Source organism: Notolepis coatsorum, assembly GCF_963971535.1.
Source record: "Notolepis coatsorum genome assembly, chromosome: 14".
NCBI lineage: Eukaryota > Metazoa > Chordata > Actinopteri > Aulopiformes > Paralepididae > Notolepis > Notolepis coatsorum.
In genome coordinates, this window is record NC_140178.1 from 74,431,714 (window position 1) to 74,454,042 (window position 22,329).

The 22,329-nt window shown below is 44.3% G+C and overlaps 1 protein-coding gene across 1 annotated transcript in view; it reads right to left on the minus strand.

Moving 5' to 3' along the window:
- Window positions 1–22,329, minus strand: part of LOC311239969 (uncharacterized protein) — a 37,801-nt gene that overhangs the window by 14,083 nt on the left and 1,389 nt on the right. Inside the window, exons 2-4 of the mRNA XM_084328437.1 lie at window positions 12,026–12,046; window positions 2,597–2,756; window positions 2,208–2,476 (exon numbers count right to left, since the gene is read on the minus strand). Of these exons, the coding sequence (XP_084184563.1) occupies window positions 2,208–2,476; window positions 2,597–2,756; window positions 12,026–12,046 (450 nt within the window). The remainder of the gene's footprint in view (window positions 1–2,207; window positions 2,477–2,596; window positions 2,757–12,025; window positions 12,047–22,329) is intronic.

A 22,329-nucleotide genomic window follows, 5' to 3' on the forward strand; every position in this document is an offset into this window, starting at 1 on the left:
GTTATATATCTATTTTTTCTACAATAAAAGCTTTCTTACTGTTTCTCAAAGCATTCTCCCGTGTCTGTTTGTGGTCTTGGGGAAATTCGTTGTGGTAGGTCGGCTGAGCCCTTTGGGAAGTGTATCCGTGCATTTGCACACCTTAACCTTAGACCTGGATACTTCCCGTGGGGGTCTGGCGACAATAATGCACGTTATAGCTATACGGCGCATGCGACACACACTATGTGGTTATTTTAATAACGGAGCATTGCAAATGTGAATGAAACTTGGATCCTATTAGTTTCATATTCTCCGCTGTGGATGTATTTGCTTAACTGGAGCGCCCGGATTGTTTTTCATTCAAGCATAAATTTAAGCATCTTTACGCGTGGATTGTGGATGTGAATTACGAGTAATCTGAATCTGTGGATTGTTGAATTGTATCACTGTCACACGTTATTGTGATATTGTAACTGGGATTAAAATGTCTGAGGAGATTGACGGACTTGATGACGTGGACGTGACTTGAGAAAAGTGAATGAGCCATTGCAAGCCTTTGACGTTTTGATGAATGAATTTGAGAAAATGCATTTATCTGTTCAAGCACTGTTATCTGATGATGAACAAGAGGGTGATGAACATGACTGGTATAAACCAAAAGTTAATCAATTCAATGCATGTATGGATGATGTCCAAAACAGATTAAAACCTGATTAATAGTGAAACTGTTAATAGCCTCCAAGCCTCTCTGACACCGTTATTTCGGGGGTTGCGCCTTGAAAACGTTGGGAATGATGTATTTATATAGTACATGATACCTAAGCGCATACAGTACAGATATCCTCATAAGTATCTATTAATTCGTATCAATTAGATACTCTTTGGGCTTGTTTTTATCTACTTATTCTGAAAGAGTTGAAATAATAAATAATATACATTTGCCCAACACTTACGCATTTAACTTGTCTGCGATATTTTGCCATGCTTCTTGTCTTGCTCTCGCAGACAGATTATGGTCTTATTCCTCATAAGCGTTCATTATCATCTCCTGCTCGTCAGCGTTGAAAAAAGACGTTCTGCCATTATTCAGTTAGAAAATCAGGATTTCTGCGATCGACGCCTCCCCCTTTTGAGGTAAGATGGGGATGCGCAATTATCCTGATTACTGAAGTCTGGTTCGAATTAACGAGATTGTTTGAGCCCGAATGAGCCTTCGAGAAACCGAGATAGTCTGACTTCAATCATCGGGTTAATTTAAGCTGGATAATGGGACTTTTGAGCGACTTAGTTGAACCAGGTACAGGGAACCTCTACAACATCTACATGTCACTTGTCTAATTATGCTTTCCTGTCATCCTATTCAGACCAATTACAAAAGAACCCCCACCCTCCCAACCCTCATGTCTAAAGGCCACTTTCCTGGAGCTCAGCTCGATCGCCCTCTTAGGGGATTGGGGAAGAGTTTTTCCCAGGGATTCCCTATTGGCTTGGGATATCTGGGTTTTCGCTTCCCCCTGGAATGGGGTCTCTTTCCCATAATAATTACTAGGGGTGTAACGGTACACAAAAACCACGGTACGGTACGTACCTCGGTTTTGAAATCAAGGTTCGGTACGGGTTTTCGGTACAGTGGGGGAAAGTTTGGCTTTCCATGTTCCACTCAGGGGTGATGTAGTGTGCAGTAACTAATTGTACTTGTAGGGCTGTCAACGAATATTTTATATTGAAATTAATAATCGACTTTTAAAATAATAATAATTATATTAGATTGTGAAAAAAACAGCCCCCGGTGGGCGGTCGTTAGTGCTTAACATACCATTGTATTCGTTCGGTACACTACACAACTGTTCGGTACGGTACAGTACGCACTGAAACGGTTCAGTGTTACACATCTACCTCTATCTGGCACTGAGGCCACTCCACCAAGTGGAGTCTATCACAGGCCAATGTGATGTGAATGTAAAGATTTTAGAGTTAATTCAGAAACCTCAAGTTTTTATTACACTGTGAAAGAAGGTTGTCAAAGTAGCAGGATGCCGTCTTCATACACTTTCTCCATTTGAATGAAAACAAGACAAATGATATGAATATATGCTAAGTTAATTGGTTCAACTGTAATATGTGTTTGTCCCACTCGTGCTTTTTCTTAGGTTAGTCTATTCTATCAGCCACTTTGTTAGGTAAATGACCATGGTCCCATGACCCGTGATCAAGTCATTACCCACCTCCACTTCTAATTGTGCCCCAGCCAGTGACCCAGCTATCACTGCCAGCATGGAAGGAGCTGGCTGGAGCTGCCAGGCAGACTGGGAGAATGTAGTTAGTAAACGTCACTGGTGAGGAGAGCTTCAGAAGACATATGTCATTGTCACTTGTAGAGCGGTCGTAGTTGGGATGTCGAATGATCTCTGTAACCGTCCGAGACACCTCATTGGGGTTGGATCCCTCTTGGCTTTGACGACCCAAATAAATTATCAAATTTGCTGTACTGGTGCTGAAGGGAAAGCAGAATTGATCAAATAAATTCATGAGACAAGACAATGCTTGTGTTTGTGTATCAATTATAGTTGATAATACACAGAGTAGAAGACATTATGTTGATATACTTCCTCACCCTGGGAAGCAGTGAGCAGCAGTCAGCACCCATTGGTTGTTGATGAGAGATCCTCCACAGAACTGGGAACCCCTGTTAAGGCTGCCCTGCCAGGGCCAACTCCCTAAGGGAGCATCCTGACCTCCCACTATCCTGGTGTTCAAAGCAGGCTGACCACACACTGGTACATAAGAGAGAAAAAAAACATACCTGTAGCATAGAGTTTGACTTGGGTTTGTGGACAATTCACTTTTAAGTCAGTCAAGCACTATAGTTTATTGGCTAATGAAAGAGCATTCATTCTCAATGTTGGATAGGACAGCCTTCCCATGCCCTCATTTTATTTGATCACTGATCAAAGATTATTACAAAATGGAGATTGACATTGATGTAAGTCACCACTTCATTATTGAGGATCAATAGGAAGAAGGTTTTATATGATCGGAGGTGGAAAGAGGGATTCTTTTAAAATCAATAATCATATTGTATTGGATGGAGTTTTTACGGTATGCCCTCAAACGCAGCATGGGTCAGTAAATATTGTCTAGAAAACAGAGAAGCCATTTCTGACTTCTTTTTCGTTTTTGTGAGGGGAAAGAATTGGCATACATATTGTTTATTGTTTAAAAGGATCCCCATTAGCTGCCACCTAAGTGGCGAGCTAGTCTTCCTGGGGTCCACACAGAAAGAAAACACAAAACATGAGATACATATGACAATCACAATTCACTTAATTAACAATGATAATCTAAAAACAGTAAAACCTTGTAGACATCTTTATAAACATCAGAATATTTTCAGAAAAGGTTATTCCATTCATGGGTAGACGTGAATATTTTCAGAAAAGGTTATTACATTCATGAGTAAATATTTCATTATTACATTCCTAAAGTAGGTATTTCCACTCCCAAACGTGAACAGTATTTGCTCACATATTTAAGTAGTGCATTCTTAGGTGGTACTTGAAAGACACTTTGCTATTCAATTTACTTATGTTCAGTGGGCAGTTATTCCAATGATTGATGGCACAATAAACAACCGTCCTCTTTAACACATTCTGTGCCATGCAGTTTGCCCATCTTATACCACTCTCTGCCAGTGCTGTAAGCCTATGGAGTCACTCACTTTCTTTGCAGGGCTATAACTTTTTAAATATTATAGCTATATTGACATTACTCTGGCCCATTCAACATCAGGTATCTATCGTTCCGGATGTGGGAACGTTATATTTTTCCATTCATACATTGTCATGTTAGTATCATTGTGAATATGAGTATGTTTTTAGACTGTAGAGCAGTAATTCCTAGAACGCGAGTTATAGGCCCAAACGCATATTATACATAATCGATTGGCGTTTCGTTCCTATACACGCTATATACAAAAATTCAAATGCATATGCTCTGTATACATTATGCTCCATCATGCATGAAGGAATGGGGGGGGGGGGTCGTTTATGATTCCTTGATTGTCAGTAACGGCTTTCCTTAGTACGACATCATACGTTGATCGGATGGATTGCAATGAAATAAATGGACAATCGAGCTGGAATTAACGTTAGATTGCTCTTACCTGTGGCCGATGCGTCTGGGGGAAAAAAATTCCAATTATTTGATTTTCCGTTTGTATGACGCAATAAACGCTGAAAGCATATTGATTATTGCGTCTCGAAAGCGATCGAATGCACTCGAGTGTTTGTCTTGATCAACATAACAAGATAGCTCTGCCAGAGGATTTTGCCCGATGCAGAGTGCCACATCCGATTTAGAGTGGAGTGCAACTTGCCCGAAATCCACCAGGCCGCGGTATTGAGGCATTGAAATATCAGACAGTGTCCAGCTGGCTCCCGGAGCCTTCCTGGGTAAATTATGAATGCCAATAGCGAATAAAGGAAATAACGATTATAAAAATTAGTAAACTCGTTGTTGGCGTTATTAGATTGGCGGGCAATAACGAGTAAACTCGTTTTTGGCGCAGTATGTGTTAAAGAGGAACTATCTTATAAATTGCCTTTTCTAGTGTTTAGCATTGTTTTCTAGCAATGTGGGGTTGTATTAACACTATGTCGCAAATAAAAGATTTTGCGCATTCCTCCAGTTCAGATGAGACAAGGTCCTCCCCCACTGAACCAAGCCATTCTGATTTGACTGGTTCGCTGACGTGAATTAGGCACTGATCTGCATATCTCAGCCCCTGGTTGTAGCCACCGCCCACAATCAACAATTCGCTCAACAACGGAGCGAGTGGAAATAATTAGGGATGTCCCGATCCGATCACGTGATCGGGATCGTGGCCGATCGCGTGATTTTCCGAAGATCGGGATCGGCAACAAAAGAAAATAACGGGATTTAATTTTAATTTAAATTTTTTACTTTAATTTCTTTATTCAACAAACATGACCATGTTCACATCTTAAACTCATACTGAGGCCTTAGTTTTGGTTTTAAATTGCATATCATCATTCATTTATTTATTGTCACACAGAGCAGAAGAATTTTTCCAAAACAAACCAATAGTATCCAGCTGCAGAACAGCAGACCAGCCACACTTCAGACCCAAACGCATTTCCTTTGATTTACTTATACATCAAATGATTTATGTCAAGGATTGCAATGCCTCGCTTGAATGAAGTTAACTTTTCACCTGGATAACGTCAACATTCAGGGTTAATGTAATGTAAGAAATTGGGATAAAAAAAAGAAAAAAATATATATATATTTTTTTATATTTTTTTATATTTTTTGATCGGATCGGGAAAGATCGGTATCGGTAGATACTCAAAATCACATGATCGGGATCAGATCGGGAGCAAAAAAATGTGATCGGGACATCCCTAGAAATAATGCGAAAGCGGTTTCCCTGTCACTGACACTTCCTCAAACAGGTTGACGTGACGCGAGTGCCGATAGAAAGAGAGTGAGAACGAGCGAGTGAGAGAGAGAGGGACAGACAGACATATAGAGAGAGGGAGAGAGAGGCTCTCATACGGTGCAACTCGAGTCGTCTCGGAGCATTTACACACACTCCCGACTGCGTATGTGTGTGGGGAAACACGTGCACACTCTTGGAGCATCTCTCCTCTCTCTCTCTCTCTCTCTCTCCCTCTATCTGTCTCTCCCTCTCTATCTCTCTCTCTTGCTCGTTCTCTCTCGCTCTCTCTCTATCAGCACTCACGTCATGTCAACCTGTTGCAAAATATCATGGCGCACATGCACACTCCCACGCGTATTCCGATCCGTGCAATAATATTCACGGAGGTATATATTGTCATTTGAAACAAGTTACCAATGCATTGTCCCGTGGGATTATGCCCCCCACGGCGAAATTAATTAGTCTCCCTCTATCTCTCTCTCTGTCTGCCAGTGCAGACTGTGGGTGACTGTCATACAGCGCATTGCGAGTATGGGCGGAGCCCAGCCAAAAACAGCTTGGAATCTGGAAGTGCAAAAAATGCTGCTCTAGACTAGAAGACTTGATCAGAAATACAAAACAAAGATTTTTTTTTTAAGGAAAACTTACAGATGTGTTCCATAGAATTGTGTAAAATTGCAGAAATAGTGAAAGAAATAGTAAGATAGTTCCCCTTTAAAGCATTTTGATGTAGGACGTGGTAACATAATCTGTCCATCATCGGCTGACCTAGTAAAATAAGAATGAACCTGACTGCATCTGACAATTAGTTTATATAAGAAAACAGGTTGAGACAAAAAGACTGTTCCTGAAAAATTTAACAGTGTTGAAAACCAGCCTATTCTCTATCGTTAACCATGAGAGTTGACGCAGCATATTAATAGTGTTTGTTCTCATGGAACAATGTAAGACTAACCTTGCAGCTCTGTTCTGGGCAGTTTACAATTTCTTTAGTTGACCTTTGGATGCAGAGGACCATACTGGTGCACAATAATCCTGTAATAATAATAATAATGTAGCTCTGCTCAGCGCCATCTCCTGTGAGATGGCCTGGTTCCTGCTCTGGTTCCTCTGCTGCCGGGGGGTTGTCTGCCGATGGGCAGCCGGCACTTCTCGTGGCGGAGGATTTGAGACGCAAGCTTTTCGGTTCTGCTCGCTCCCGTCGTAGGATGCTAGCTTGCAGGCGCGAACAGCCTGGTTTCGGGGAGATGCTGGAGCCGGATGAGGGTGCGTCTGTTTCCCCGTGGCCGATGGGAACGGAGGATTACATGGTGGGGGCAGATACATTCCTGTTCGACGCTCCGGTGGAGACACATCACTCTCCCTTTCAGGAGGTGGCAAGGGGTGATGTGTCTCCTTGGGGTTCCTCATATTCTGGTGTTGGGTTAGAACCTCCGACTCAGCGACGTGATGCCCTGCTATCAGCCACATCGGATGGTGGCTCTGCAATGGGCAGTAGCCTCTCGTATGTGAGGGACGCGGGCTCAGTGGAGGAAGGTGCGCATGGGGAACTACGTGCCTTGTTCCCGGAGCTCATGGCGGCAGCAGCAGTCGCAAAACGGCGTGCCGCTGCCGCAGCCACTGCCTGCTCCTGTCCCTGATGATTTAATAGGTCATTTATGGCAACGTCGTCCTGTGAGGGAGATGGACGTTGTCTGCCCATTTTTCCCCTCAATGGTGGCCTACATACGTCAGGGACAGGTGGTCTCCCACATCACTGGCCTCACCCCCGCCACGTGCACGTCACGCGGGTGGCGGGTCTGGTCGAGGGTATGAAGGTAGGGGTGCCTCGGCTTGATAGACCGATGGCGTCTCTTCTTTGTCCTGAGGTGGTGTGGGAGCCGTTGCGGAAGCCGGTTCCCCACACGAAATCGGCGAGGCGGTTGGCCAACTGGAGCGACCAGTCGTTCATCGCCGGTACTCAAACCCTGGCTGCTACGTCCAACATTGCGCAGCTAGCGAGGTTTATGTCCGGCATGATGACGGGCGGTACGATGCTGACTGAAGAACAACATAATCAGCACGCCCAGGCAGCCGGAGCCATCCTGCATCTGATACAGCTGCAGGCCATAGCCGCCGGGAAGGTACGCGCACTGGCCACTCTAGTCCAGCGCCATCTTTGGCTGGAGCAGGCGAGAGTGCCGGACAGGAAGAGGCTTCCCCTGCTGACGGCACCCCTCTCCGATGCTGGGCTCTTCGGGTCGGCGTTGCAGCTCATGACTGCAACCTGCAGGGATATGCAGGAAGAGCGATCGGTGCTCCAGCCCCATTTCCCCCCGCCCGATGTCGCCGGTGGAGTCAGACGGAAGGCTCGTCGTCGGGGACCTGCATGTGTGGTTCTCTGTTATTGTCAAGTTGTCGTGGCAGAGCGTAGGAACTTGGTGTTCTGCTACGCTCGATATATGTGTAACTTGAGCCTTTTGGTCACATGGCTCAATGTTACGTTGACTTTTCAATTTGTGGCTCACGTGGGAAGTCTCTGGGGGTTCCCGTCTCCTCTTTATAGAGAGGTTGACGGGGTGTAAACAAATAAAAGGTTTTTTCCCTCAGCCGCGTCACATGGGATCCATGTCAGTCTTCTTTTTTCTCTTTTATAAAAAAGAGGAAATAAAGCGCGACGGCTTCTTGTCGTTCTCCCAGGCGGCTTGGAGGAACAATGTCTGGTATCTTGTTTGACTATCCATTGATGTGTTTGGGTCTTGACGTGTACATAGTGCTGGCCCTGGGTGCTTCTCATGGGAATCACGCATGGGCCTGCGCGCCCTGGTTGCTCATCATTAAAACGGTGTTTTTATGGGGCGACTGGGAGGGAGTCTGTCTCTTCCGAGTGCCAGTGTTGTCTCGATGAATTCTCGTTCATATCTGGGGGATGTTAACGGAATAGATCAAAACATAGGTAGAGGGGTCTCACGCCTTTGGGGTGGGCCACTAAGCGCGGTACATAAGGGACCATCTGGGTGGCGCCCTCTATATTGTTTTAGATCGGCACGCGTACCTACCCCCCTCCTAGTGTTGGGGATGTCGGTGTGATTAGGGCACGGGACTGGTTCTGGTCACGCCGGTCCAGATCAGTTAACCCGTTGTCCGCCGGGGACGCAGATCTGCTGTTCTGGTACCCTGAGGGACTTGTGCTTTTTTCAGGGGGAAAAATGCTGGGTCGTCCCGGGTGTCACAGGGTTTTGACGTTATGGAGATGTTCGTGGTTGTGTTACTGCGTGTTACCCCTCACTGTTAAGGCTAAGGGGGCCTGGTCTCTCTCCATTCTTTTCGCCCCTCTCTTCTCCTGTTCAGCATGGCTGGGAGGGGGCTGTTGAGGTGATTCTTTGGGATTCCTCTGGCATCCCTGTGTACGTCCCGGTCCGCCGGGCCCGGTCCGAAATTGTTTCGTCGACGCGTAGGCCTGGGATAACCCCTTTTTGAAAACTGAAACACTTGTACTGCGGTATAGCCAGTGTATACCCGCAGGTGTGTTTTAGAGTTTTTCCTGAGGGGTTATAGGAACAACCACCTCATGTTGAGCCAAGAGGGTGGTTGGTTCCCTGGTGTGTTGGAGCGGAGTCAACTCCCGGGTTACCCGTTTGAGTGTGCCCCTGCACGTTCATGAAATCTGCCAATCGTGTCAGCCTTCTCTGCCTCGGCCCCTCTGGAGGGTCAGGTTTTTTTTTGTGGAGGCTTTGACATGGTGCACAACAATGCCAGCATATGCCCCTTCCGCCGGGGTGCTGTTTCAGCTGACCCCTTTGGCGCCTGTCTCATCCGCAGTGCTCCAGGCTCGGGTCGAGTGCCTGCTGCCTGGATTGAGGGATCGGCCTCTTCTGGAGGTCGTCTCCCTGGTGCGCTGCCTGCTCCAGCTGTAGATGTAGCCTCTTGAGTGCTTCGAGTTACAGCCATGCCGCCCTGAACGCGCCCGATCTCGTTCGATTTCGGAGGCGGTGTAGGTTCAGGCCTGGGTTGTGCTTGGATGGGTGACTGCCTGAGTATACCAGGGGCAGTGAGCCAGGCGGCGTGCTGTTGGGGGGAAGGGCCTGCTCTTGGATGGGCCCTGTCCAAATACGCTGGCGATGTGGGGGGCGGTGTCACTAGTGACCGCCTGGTGAGGTCTCGATGCTGTGGCGTCATTGGCCTCTCCAGGCCCCCTTTTTCCGGGGGGGGTCCAGTCCCCTCTGGGTCTGGGTCCTCCTTCGCGCTCCGCTGCTACGGCCTTGCCACGGGGTTGAGCTTTGCTCTTGTTTCTTCCGTTCGTTCCCTGGTGGCATGCGGGTTGTGCGTGTGCGTAGTCGTGGGTACACCCAGCGGTCTGCTCACCCTGTGCGTTAAGTTGCTCGAGTTCCTCTTCGCACGGTCGGATCCGTCTCCCTCCCGTCCTCCAATAGGGAGGGTCGGGGGCCTCGGGTCCTCCCCGGTTCTGATGGTTGTGGGGGGCCTCAGTGGGGTACATTTGTCGAGCTTAAGCTCTGCTCAGCTCCTGTGGTGCAATATGGTGCTGAGCAGAGCTACACGATATGTAGCGTACGGTTATGTATATAACCATAGTTACATGAGTGTAGTGACGCTCAGCGCTAAAGACGCCACTGGGGCCCTTGATCTTGCCTTGTGGTGAAAGATTGAGAAGGAGGTGAGTGCATGGCCACACCCCTGCTTATATAGGTAGCGGATGGGGGTGTGGCCAGACGGATGTTGGTATGTAAAGGTACATTGTGAGTTTTTATTCAGTGCACAAGTACTGAAGTGAGATATGTGCAATATGGCGCTGAGCGTCACTACACTCATGTAACTATGGTTATATACATAACCGTATGATTTCGCCACCTGTCCCACAATGTATGTAGGGACATAAGAAAGAAATTTCCTCACCATGGAGATACCACTCCCCATCTTCTTCACTATGTTATCAATGTGTTCTGCCCATGACAGCTGGCTATCAATTATCATGCCCAGTCATTTTACTTTATTTACCCATTCTATGGGTTCCTCAGACAAGTTCAAACTCATTTTTGGTATAGATGACAGTTTATGACTCGAACCCAAGATAATTGATTTGGTTTAGTACCAACTTATTCCGTTTTATCCAATCAAACACCATATTTAACTCAGCTGATAAAACATTGTCCAGTTCACTGTTCAGTTTTTGCAGCATAATACAATGTGGAATCATCGGCATACATTTGTACAGTTGCTTTACACAGAACTGATGGTAAGTCCTTTGTAACGATGACGTATACAGGGGCGTCGTTCTGGTATGGCAAGGTATGGCACTCACCATACTTGTACCTTGGCAAATTAAAATAAAAAATAAAACGTTTTTTTTTACAATTTATGTTGATTTAGATTTCGAATGTCAACATTATGAACGAAGCTTCGAACTATTTGGTACAGCCCTAGCATGTTTTGATATTGTCAATTATCTCACTTTTACTAGGTGACTTTTACTGTGACTAACTGAAATATGCCTAAAAAAAAGGAAAATGGACATAGGGAAGTTTTTTTATCAAAGGGCAGCAGAGACAGGTGATACAGGGACACTGGTAAGGTCTTACAATGGCTTAGTGATTATAACAGTGCAGTTCAGCATTCAGTAACCCATACTTTTTGTGAATGTGTTTTTGATACTACATTCTGTTGAACACACACCTCAAAACCGTACCTAAGGAAAATTGGCTCAATTGCAAGAAAAGTAATAGACAGTTATGATATTACATTCTGCATAATTCGTATGCAAAATATTGTGGTTCCCTGCTTTAGTCTGTTGACACATTTCTATACTAAAAATGCTTGTGTAGTCCTGTGTCATACCTAAATGTCATATAACTGAATTGTATAGAAACAACTCACCAAAAGTGACTATTGCACAACTGATTTTACCAAAAAAATCCACCTTCGCCCCCCCCCTCCTGCAGTGTGTACGCAAAGGGAGTTCGCACCCAGAGACGGAACAAACTAGAACGGACCGGAACGGACCCGAATGGTGAGTGAGAAAGGCCCCTAAGACCTTAGAGTGAGACCAGCTGCCAGTGTAATACACCCTTTGTGTCCTACTTGTGAGATAACTCTTCATAAATATGATAGCTGTACAGATTATGAGGAAGTAGTAGTTTTTCTCTTCTTGGACACTTTCAAATTGACAAGTATAGCTGCTAACGCTATAGTGTTAATTAAAGATTATCCTAATGTTAATTAAAGATGGTCTTTAATTAACAGTGGCCAGCATTAGTTGCAACATTTGGTAGCTGACATTAGGTCGATTTTTGGTAGCTAATGTTAGCACTAATGCTGGCTACCTAATGTTAGCGCTAATGCTAACTAATAGCAAAAGAGGATGTGTTAGAAGCTTTGCATTTTGGGGTAGATTAGGAGGACTGAATGACATCAAACACGAGGACAGTCCTCCATTCCACAGTCAAGTAAAATACAATGAAATGGTCATTTTGTAAAAATCCTCAACACAGATATACTGACATGGAAAACATTGAGGAAATTAATTCATAAATATTCAGTAACATCAGTGGGAGGGAAAGATGATCAGTTGGGATTGTTGTGACTCACCATCTCCTTGTGTGTGAGACTCTGAAAAAAATCAGAAGAAAACAAGTCTTAGTGGTAAATGCAGGTTCAGGTGGATGCAGGGTTGGGACTTCATCAGCGAAAAATGTCCCAAGTGTTGTATGTCATGTGATGAAACTGGTTTTACCGCAATGTCCAATAAAATAACATATCCTGCCATACCCCTAAACCTGGGATGCTATAAGCCCTTGATGTCTTCACTAATCACCACTTATCAACACTTTTTTTTCTCTATCTCTCTAGTGGTATATAATATTCTTCATATTCAGGAATAATTCTAGAATTCAGCATAGGATTCTGCAAAAGCCAGCAAGCTTTTTCCAAGAGCTGTGGATTTAAATGTGTTATTTGGTGTGTGTTCCCCGTTTCGAGAGGCGAGAGACAAAGAAAGACATTCATTCTCACCGGCCTAACACGAGTCCTCTCTCTCTGTCAGGTCTGCCTATTTTACCGGCCCTGCTTCAAAATGTTCTTTCTGTCTTTCTGGACTTCCATCTTTAATCTCTCTTTTCTCCATCTATTCTCTTATTTCCTACTATACTTCTCTACCCCCTTCCTGGTTATTCTTTCGTTATTCTTCTGTCATGTTATTAATGTCTGTTTAATTAAGTGTTCCATGGACCACCCTACGTAAATATTATGTCATTCTAATTCTGATCCTTTCAATAAATACAAGACATATTGTTGAACTCTTTTCCCGTGTCTAATATTCTATATCCTTGTGTCCTGATTCGAGGAGTAAACAAAACTATCCACAATAACAAGTTACAGAAAATAAGTTGCAGATCGCTCATTAGGGCCAGTTGTTTTCTCGACACACGAGCAGAGACCGACAGAGCGAGCAGCAATCCCCCCAAGTAGGGGGGCCGGGAGGGATGAGGCCGCGCAGACAGCGGGAGAACGAGACCAGACCTGCAAACTGATAAGGGGTCCTACTAATCACCCCAAAGTACCAGAAAATACCAGAAAATACCCCAAAATACCCTAAAATACCCCAAAGTATACCCCAAAATACCAGAAAATACCAGAAAATACCCCAAAATACCCTAAAATACCGCAAAGTATACCCCAAAGTACCAGATAATACCAGAAAATACCAGAAAATACCAGAAAATATCCTGAAATACCCCAAAGTATACCCCAAAGTACCAGAAAATACCCCAAAATACCCCAAAATACCCTAAAATACCCCAAAGTATACACCAAAATACCAGAAAATACCAGAAAATACCCCAAAGTATACCCCCAAAGTACCAGAAAATACCCCAAAATACCCTAAAATACCCCAAAGTATACCCCAAAATACCAGAAAATACCCCAAAATACCCCCAAAATACCAGAAAATACCGGGAAATACCGGGAAATACCCTAAAATACCCCAAAGTATACCCCAAAGTACCAGAAAATACCAGAAAATACCCCAGAATACCCTAAAATACCCCAAAGTATACCCCAAAGTACCAGAAAATACCCCAAAATACCCCAAAGTATACCCCAAAATACCAGAAAATACCCCAAAGTACCCCAAAGTGTACCCCAAAATACCCCACAGTACCCCAAAATACCCCAAAGTACCCCAACATATCCCAAAATGAAAAACAAAAATGTGCACATTTTGTGTAATAGTGTGTAATAGTGTAATAGTGTGTAATAGTGTAATACTGTAATAGTGTGTAAGTGTGTAATAGTGTGTAATAGTGTGCTAGTGTAATAGTGTAATAGTGTGCTAGTGTGTAATAGTGTAATAGTGTGTAATAGTGTAATAGTGTGCTAGTGTAATAGTGTGTAATAGTGTGTAATAGTGTGTAATAGTGTGTAATAGTGTAATTTTGTGTAATAGTGTGTAATAGTGTAATAGTGTGTAATAGTGTAATAGTGTGTAATAATGTAATAGTGTGTAATAGTGTAATAGTGTGTAATAGTGTAATAGTGTGTAATAGTGTGCTAGTGTAATAGTGTGTAATAGTGTAATAGTCATGCTATTGATGCACGAGCCGACAGCAGCGCTGACAAACTGTACTTCTTAGAGCAGTACACCAGAGGGGAACCACAGGACCTCGTGAAGAGCTGCCACCATATGACTGCAGCGCGTGGATATGCAGAGGCAGTGAGACTGCTTCACGAACGTTACGGAGACCCGCTGAAGATCGCCGACTCTTTGATCAACAAGGCTTGCAATTGGCCGTTGATAAAGTCAGAGGATGGGAAAGCCCTCAGCGCTTTTTCAGTGTTTCTTGTGAGCAGTCGCAACGCTATGAAAGATGTCGATTACATGGAAGAGATGGACAATCCGACGACAATGAGGGCGGTTGTTGCTAAGCTGCCATTCAAGATGAGAGAGAGATGGAGAGTTCATGCATATGACCTTCAAGAACGCCGTCGGAGGCGAGCCAAGTTTACAGATCTGGTGAGCTTCGTAGATCGCCAAGCAAAGATCACATCTGACCCTCTCTTTGGAGATCTCGACTCTGCAACAGCGGACAAGAAAGATACATAGAAACCTCAGCACGGAAAGAAAGATCAAAGAGAAGCTAAAAGGGGAAGCAGCTTCGCTACCAGTGCTGAACAAGTGGATGATGAAAAAGGCGAATCATCAAAGTCAAAGGATGCTACATACTTCAACCGTGCCTTTACAAAGCCATGTGTGTTCTGTGAGAAAGGTCACACCCTGGAAGAATGTCGCAAGCTAAGAGACAAACCACATAAGGAAAGAGTGGAGTTTCTGAAGAGGAACGGCTTCTGTTTCGGCTGCCTGGTGAAAGGCCACCTTAGCAAGGAGTGTAAAAAGAAAATGACATGTGAACACTGTTCCATGAAGCATCCCAGCATGCTACACTTTGCAAGGCAAGACAAAGGTGCAAAGGAGAAGACAACAGAAGTTGCCTCAAAAGAAGGTGAACCCGCCTCCCAAGGAAACGCAGCCAGTACAGAGGAAAACAAAGTGTTAAGTGCCTACACTGGGGCCGGAGACAACTGCGTGCTCGCCATAGTGCCAGTCAGAGTAAAGAACAAGAAAAGCAACAAAGCTGTGGAGGTTTATGCATTCATGGACCCAGGCAGCTCTGCTACGTTTTGTACAGAGACACTGGCGGAGCGATTGAACATTCAAGGCAGAAAGACGGAGCTAGTGCTAAGCACCATCAATGCAAAGAAGCGAGTGGAGAGTTACATCCTCACTGACTTGGAAGTTAGTGGGTTAGAGGAGAATAACTTCATTGAACTGTCCAAAGTGTTCACACAGAGGAACATCCCTGTCTCCGTGAAGAACGTTCCACAACAAAAGGATGTTGACAAATGGCCGTACCTCAACGAAGTCAGGTTGCCACGCATCAACGCCGAAGTGGAGCTTCTCATCGGAACAAGAGAACACAAGCTGCTAGAGCCGTGGAAGGTGATCCACAGCCAAGCAAACGGACCATATGCGGTCAAAACTGCTCTTGGGTGGATTCTGAATGGTCCACTGGAAGAGCCAACGGACACTACAGCATGTGACGGTGAACAATCAAGTGCTGCAGTGAACAGAATTGCTGTCGAGACTGAGGATATAGAACGGCTTCTTCTCCAGCAATATAACCATGACTTTCCCGAACGAAACTGTGATGACAAGTTAGAGATGTCACAAGAGGACCATCGTTTCATGGACTTTGTGTCAGGCTCTGCACGCTATGTGGATGGACATTACTACATAAATCTTCCGCTGAAGAGAGCGAGTGTCCAAATGTCAAACAATCGAAGTGCTGCTATGCAACGAGTACTAAACCTCAAGACCAAGCTGAAGAGGAATCCTGAGTTCCATGCAGAGTACACCAGCTTCATGTGTGACATGTTTAACGCAGGATATGCAGTGAAAGTACCAACAAGACTGTTAAGTCGGCAGGATGGAAAAGTATGGTACCTTCCCCATCATGGAGTCTTCCACCCACAGAAGAAAAGGATTCGTGTGGTGTTTGACTGCGCCGCCAGCTACCAAGGAGTCTCATTGAACAGTGAGCTTCTACAAGGACCAGACCTAACGAACACCCTGGTCGGAGTGTTGACACGCTTCAGACAGGAGCCTGTCGCCATGATGGCTGACATCGAAAAGATGTACTACCAAGTGAGCATGCCCGATGAAGACACCGATCTCTTGCGCTTCCTGTGGTGGCCCGAGGGAGACATCACCCAGGATATCGCTGAGTACAAGATGGTTGTGCACCTTTTCGGTGCGACCTCCTCACCCAGCTGCGCCACATTTGCTCTACAGAGGACAGCACAAGAGAATAGGAGCAAGTCTCCACCTGAGGCTGTAGATACAGTTCTCAAGAACTTTTATGTAGACGACTGTCTAAAGTCGGTCTCCAACGAAACGCAATCTATCGCCCTACGAGCAGACCTCACTGCATTGTGCGCCGACGGAGGTTTTCACCTGACCAAATGGACAAGTAACAGTCGCAGGCTGCTTGCGTCTGTCCCAGCCAACGAAAGAGCAAACGAACTGAGAGACCTGGATCTGACCAACGATTCTCTCCCTGTGGAAAGGGTCTTAGGAGTGTTGTGGTGCATCGAGTCCGACTCATTCAAGTTCAGGATCAATCTTAAAGACAGACTTGTCACAAGACGAGGAATCCTTTCAGTAACCAGTTCTATCTACGACCCACTGGGTTTCCTTGCCCCAGCAATCCTCCCTGCGAAGATGCTCAAGCAGCAGCTGTGCAAAGAAAGGCTTGCATGGGACAACGAAATTCCTAAAAAGTTTGCCCAAAAATGGACCACGTGGCTGCAAGAGCTTCACCAACTGTCAGAAGTGGGTGTGACCAGATGTGTAAGACCAGTGGACTTCGGACCTGTTGCAGAAGCACAGCTTCATCACTTTTCTGACACGTCTGAAAATGGATACGGGACAGTCTCCTACCTCAGACTGACAAGCGCCAATGGACAGGTTCACTCCGCCTTCATGATGGGACGAGCCTGTGTTGCTCCAACAAAGCAAACTATTATTCCACGAATGGAATTGACAGCAGCGGTAGTGGCCGTGAACACTGACAAGATGTTGAGACGAGAGCTCCAGATGGACCTTCGTGACTCGACATTCTGGACTGACAGCACAACCGTGTTGAGATATATAGAGAATGAAACACTGCGTTTCAAGACCTTCGTTGCCAACCGTGTCGCCACCATCAGAGATGCAACGAAGGCGCACCAATGGAAGTATGTCAATACCTCAATCAACCATTCCGACTGTGCTTCCAGGGGGCTTACACCTACCAAGTTCATGGAGAGCCCTAGCTGGTTTCATGGTCCAGCTTTCCTTCGAGAACCAGAGAGTCAATGGCCGGACAGACCTGCCGAGATGAAGGTCGAAGAGGACGACAGTGAGGTGAGACACGTACATCTTACACACGCAGTCGAAGACACAGATGCTGTGAACAAGCTGATAAACCACTATTCCAGCTGGTACAGACTGAAAAGAGCCGTCGCCTGGATTCTCCGACTGAAGGATATGCTGCTACAACGCTGTAGGAAGAAGAAGACGGATCTACAAACAGATCCCGATGGTCAAACAAGAACTGACAACCAGAACGACAGCAAGACGATGCCAGACCTGGGCACCTTGACAGTTGAATGTCTAACGAGAGCTGAGATGGAGATCATCAGAGTCAGTCAAACCCAGCATTTCCCTGATGGAGAAAGGAAGCAACGTGAAGAAGAGCAGTCATCTAACAAAGCTTGACCCAGTGATCCAGGATGGAGTTCTGAGGGTCGGAGGCCGTCTCTGTGCATCTGCTAGGATTCGCACGTCACTACACTGATTCTGAGAGACACTCATGAGAAAATAGGACACTGTGGAAGAAACTATATGCTCTCACGTTTGCGTCAAAGGTATTGGATTCCCTCAGCGAACTCAATGGTGAGAAGTTCTTGTCAAGATGTGTGGTCTGCAGAAAAGTCAAAGGCAAGACCCTCGGACAAAAGATGGCAAACTTGCCTCCAGACAGGCTAGAACCTGACAAGCCCCCTTTCACTAACGTAGGGGTGGATTATTTTGGTCCGTTTGACGTAAAACAGGACCGCAGCACTGTGAAGAGATATGGCGTCCTGTTTACCTGTCTCACTACGCGAGCAGTACACCTTGAAGTAGCGCACTCGCTTGACACTGACTCGTGTGTGAATGCAATCGGTCGTTTTCTGTGCAGGAGAGGACAAGTGGCAGTTATGCGCTCAGACAATGGGACACATTTTGTAGCCGCTGAGCGTGAGCTGCGAGAGTCGATTCAGCAGTGGAATCAAGCAAAGATTCAAGATGCACTGATGTAAAGAGGAATCAAATGGGTTTTCAACCCACCTGCAGGCTCACATTTTGGAGGAGTCTGGGAGAGACAGATCCGATCTGTAAGAAAAGTAATGAGATCTGTGCTGAAGGAGCAAACGGTGAGTGATGAGTGTCTACACACATTGCTGTGTGAAGTGGAATACATACTAAATGACAGACCACTCACAACAACAACAGACGACCCTTCAGACCTCGAAGCATTGACCCCTAACCACTTACTACTGATGAAGAAACAGCCAGTCATGCCGCCTGGACTGTTCAGCAAGGAGGATTCATATGCACGCAGAAGATGGAAGCAGATACAATATCTCGCCGACTTATTCTGGAAGCGATGGGTGCGTGAGTTCCTTCCCCAGTTGCAAGAGCGTCAACGATGGACCCAGATCAAGAAGAATCTGTCAATTGGAGATGTCGTCATGATCTTGGATGAGTCAGCGCCACGGAGCTCATGGTTGCTGGGAAGAGTCGCTCAGATCATTCCCGATGCAAATGGAGTTGTGAGGCGTGTGCTGGTCAAGACGAAGACAAACACCCTTGAAAGACCTGTCGACAAGCTGTGTCTCATCTATGAGAAGGACAGTTAAACAAAAGAACTTTGATCTACGTATCCTTTGTACGTTCATTACATTCACGCTAGAATTTGATTAGCATATAGGATAATGCTTTATGTTTGAAATTTACGTTGGCTCTAGTTTGTTTATTGAGTAATTGGCAGCCTGCTTGTCTTCCAATTAGAGACCGGTAATGTAAGAGCCAAACCTTGAAAAGTCATATTTTGAATATATTTGTATTTTATATATTTAGTTATTGCATAGAAAACTAGTAGTAGTTTAATTTGTAATGCTGTGGTATGTTATAAGCCATATTTATAGTTTAGTTGCGAATTATTCTAGGAATTAACATTACATGTACGTTAGATGTGTTACTGCGCATGTGCGAGAGTCTTTATAGGCAGTGAACTTGAAGTGCCTAGTTAGTAGTGAGACAGTGCCCATGCAGTTTGGAAGCACTTAACTTTTTGACCGTAGTCCATGATCCTAGTGCGGTCTATTATCCTTTGAAGAATGATGTTGTACTTTGTGACTGCCTAAAAGAAACTAAAGAACCTTCAAACAGTACTCTGGAGTCCGTGAGTTTGTACATCATAATTGTGGATACAGATTGGTATTAGCCATTGGACACAAGTCTGAAACTTTTTGCTGCCTGCACTGAAAGTGAAATGGTAAACGAAAATCTAAATAAATCCTGCCATTACAACAACTATTAGCGTTAGTTATTTCCTGGTTGACGTGGTTCCGGACGTGATGTCACACAAATGCCAAAAGACAATTAGTGCACATTTGGATAGTATATAGCCGTTTTTGTTTTATACATTTCAACATTTGATTGCTGCATTCATTTTCATTTCATTCATTGTGTTCATCATTGTCGTCATCACGTCAGTCCCCACTCCCTAACACACTGACTCTGCTTGGGGCGCTAAATGCCCTTTAGGCATCATATTTTCCCCTATTGTTAGGTTTTAGTGAGTTTTGCCTTACCTTCGCGTGGGGTATGTCTGGGAGTGCTTGCATTCTTTCATTTATTTGCATTTATTTTAAATTTGTTGGACCTTATGGTGTTCTTGTTCTGTTCTTGACTTATTGTTATGTTTCTTCTTGACTTGTTTAAAGAAGACATGTACGGCCCATGGGGACATTAACGTGTGTTGTTGGGCCTTACAAATAAATTTGATTTGATTTGATATTTAAAGACGCTGATTGGCTAAATTTACATTGCTAGGTGCATTTATTTTGCTATGTAAATTTTCACTTGGCTGGGACGATGTTTCTAGCGCCCCAGAAGAGAGAGGGGATGAACAGGAAGCACAAACAATGATTTATATTTGGTATAATACACGTTATTTTTTTTAATTTGCCTAAAAGTACACACCCAAGTAAAAGGGAAGATTGTTCCACTTTTACAAGGTCCATTTGCATGTTCTTGGTATCTAGGAACATCTATGGACCTCAGGGAAAATATTCCCAGTGTCATAAATATTGTGTCTGGTAATATGCTATGAGTAAATTGTGATGAACCAAAGGAGAAATATAGATTTTCATGTCCAAACCTCTGAGCTGAGCTCATTCAGCAACTTCTTGACAACAACTGTACCAAAAAGCTAAGCAATTGAACAAAGGACATAGCTTCCAGAGCAGTTCTAATAAGGGTAGTACCAGGCGGACACTCAAAGGACATCTGGGATACCCAAAAGTACCCAAAATGTGCCAAATGGGTTCCAATGGAATTTGACTGGGAAAAACCACTTATGATCACTACAGGATGTTATTGCCACATAATGCAGCCTTTGAATATGACATGTACCCTGCATTTGCATCATCATAATCTACCATTGTGTACAGTATAAAATCAATAAAAAACAACAAAGTTGTATAATTTTGCCTCCAAATGGGGTTGTTTTATTATAAATCTGTAAAAATGAAAATAGTAAAAGCCATCTCTGTTCATTTCAAGATAAAAAGAAAATTGTAAACATTGCCAAAAAAATGCAAAACAATACATAAATGCAAGAAATATGCAAATAATGCAAAATAAATGCTACATAAATGCAAAAAATACAAAGATAAAATGCTAAACAAAATGCAAATAATGCAAACAAAAAAGGGCTCCCTAGGGCATCAATAAAGGAATATATTATCTTACTGTATATACAGGACATTTCACTGTAAAGTACATGTATGTGACAAATCAACTTGAACTTTAACTAAACATATACAGTAAGTACAGTCAAATTGTATTGTATTGTATTATGATACTAGTGAGATCAAGTTGCATACAGTACCTTGAGCATGTAGTCGATGGGCAGCGGTGCGTTCCTGATATCAACTCTGATTGCACGCACACCAATGACGCCACGTGCATGCGTGCTCCCGGCGCGTGCGCACGCTCCCGCGCATGCGCATAAATGTCCCCTCGCTTGAGCACAGAAGCACCCAACGCGGTACCGTCCAATGGCGCACTGTTTTTTATTTTCGGCACTATTTTCTCATTTTTTGGCGGAGGGACACCATTTTTTGTGGCCATATTACGAACACCGGCCCCCACACACACAGCAAGTATCAGTCCGCAGCTCTGACCAGAAGTCTATAAAAAAAAACGTCAACCGCAGCTCCCGTTTTCCAAACTTTCCCCCAGAGCGAGCGGTCGCACAATGAATTTTCTCCGGGGATTCCGCGCCTGCCTGTACATTTCGAAACGACCGTGTAAGTACTGTGTTTACTAATCTGTTGGACTTCTTATAGCATTCGTTAACTTTTATGACCGTCTATAGTGTTTGTGAGATGTTTTTACAGAGATTCTGGTCATATTTTCCATCAAAAATCTTGTTTTGAAATCTACCGTGTGCGACTAGCAATTTCCCCCCAGGGAGAGTTACCTGTGAGTTGGCTAACATTCAGCGCTAGCTGCAGGCTAACGGCAACACAGTTGTCGTATTTATTTCGCAAATGCAGTGTTTTCAAATAAGCCACATTGCTGTATTTAGTGTATTCATTAGTGGGTCATATTCCTATATGTAACATATCTCATTTTATCAACTTAGAATTGACGGCAGTGTCTAGATGCTGGAACTAGCTCCCATGCTAACAGCACCGGCTGAGATCCAGGAACAGCGCCGTCATTCCCCTACCCAGGACAAAACGTTCAAGAAGGGCGAGGTTCTAGAAGGAAGACAAGGCTCTATGAAGATAATGGGGTAAGTTTGAAGAAAAATTTTAACACACACATGAACGTTTTATAATTATCATCACAATATGTAAAAAAAAAAAAAAAATTATCAAATCTAGTTTCATTAATTAATTAATAACTTTTGAACAATAGATGCTATTTCTAATCTGTCAGCTGTTCTATATTACCAACAAGATTGTCTACATTCCATTCAATATACATAAATCTGATTTAAGCAAGGAAAGTGTAA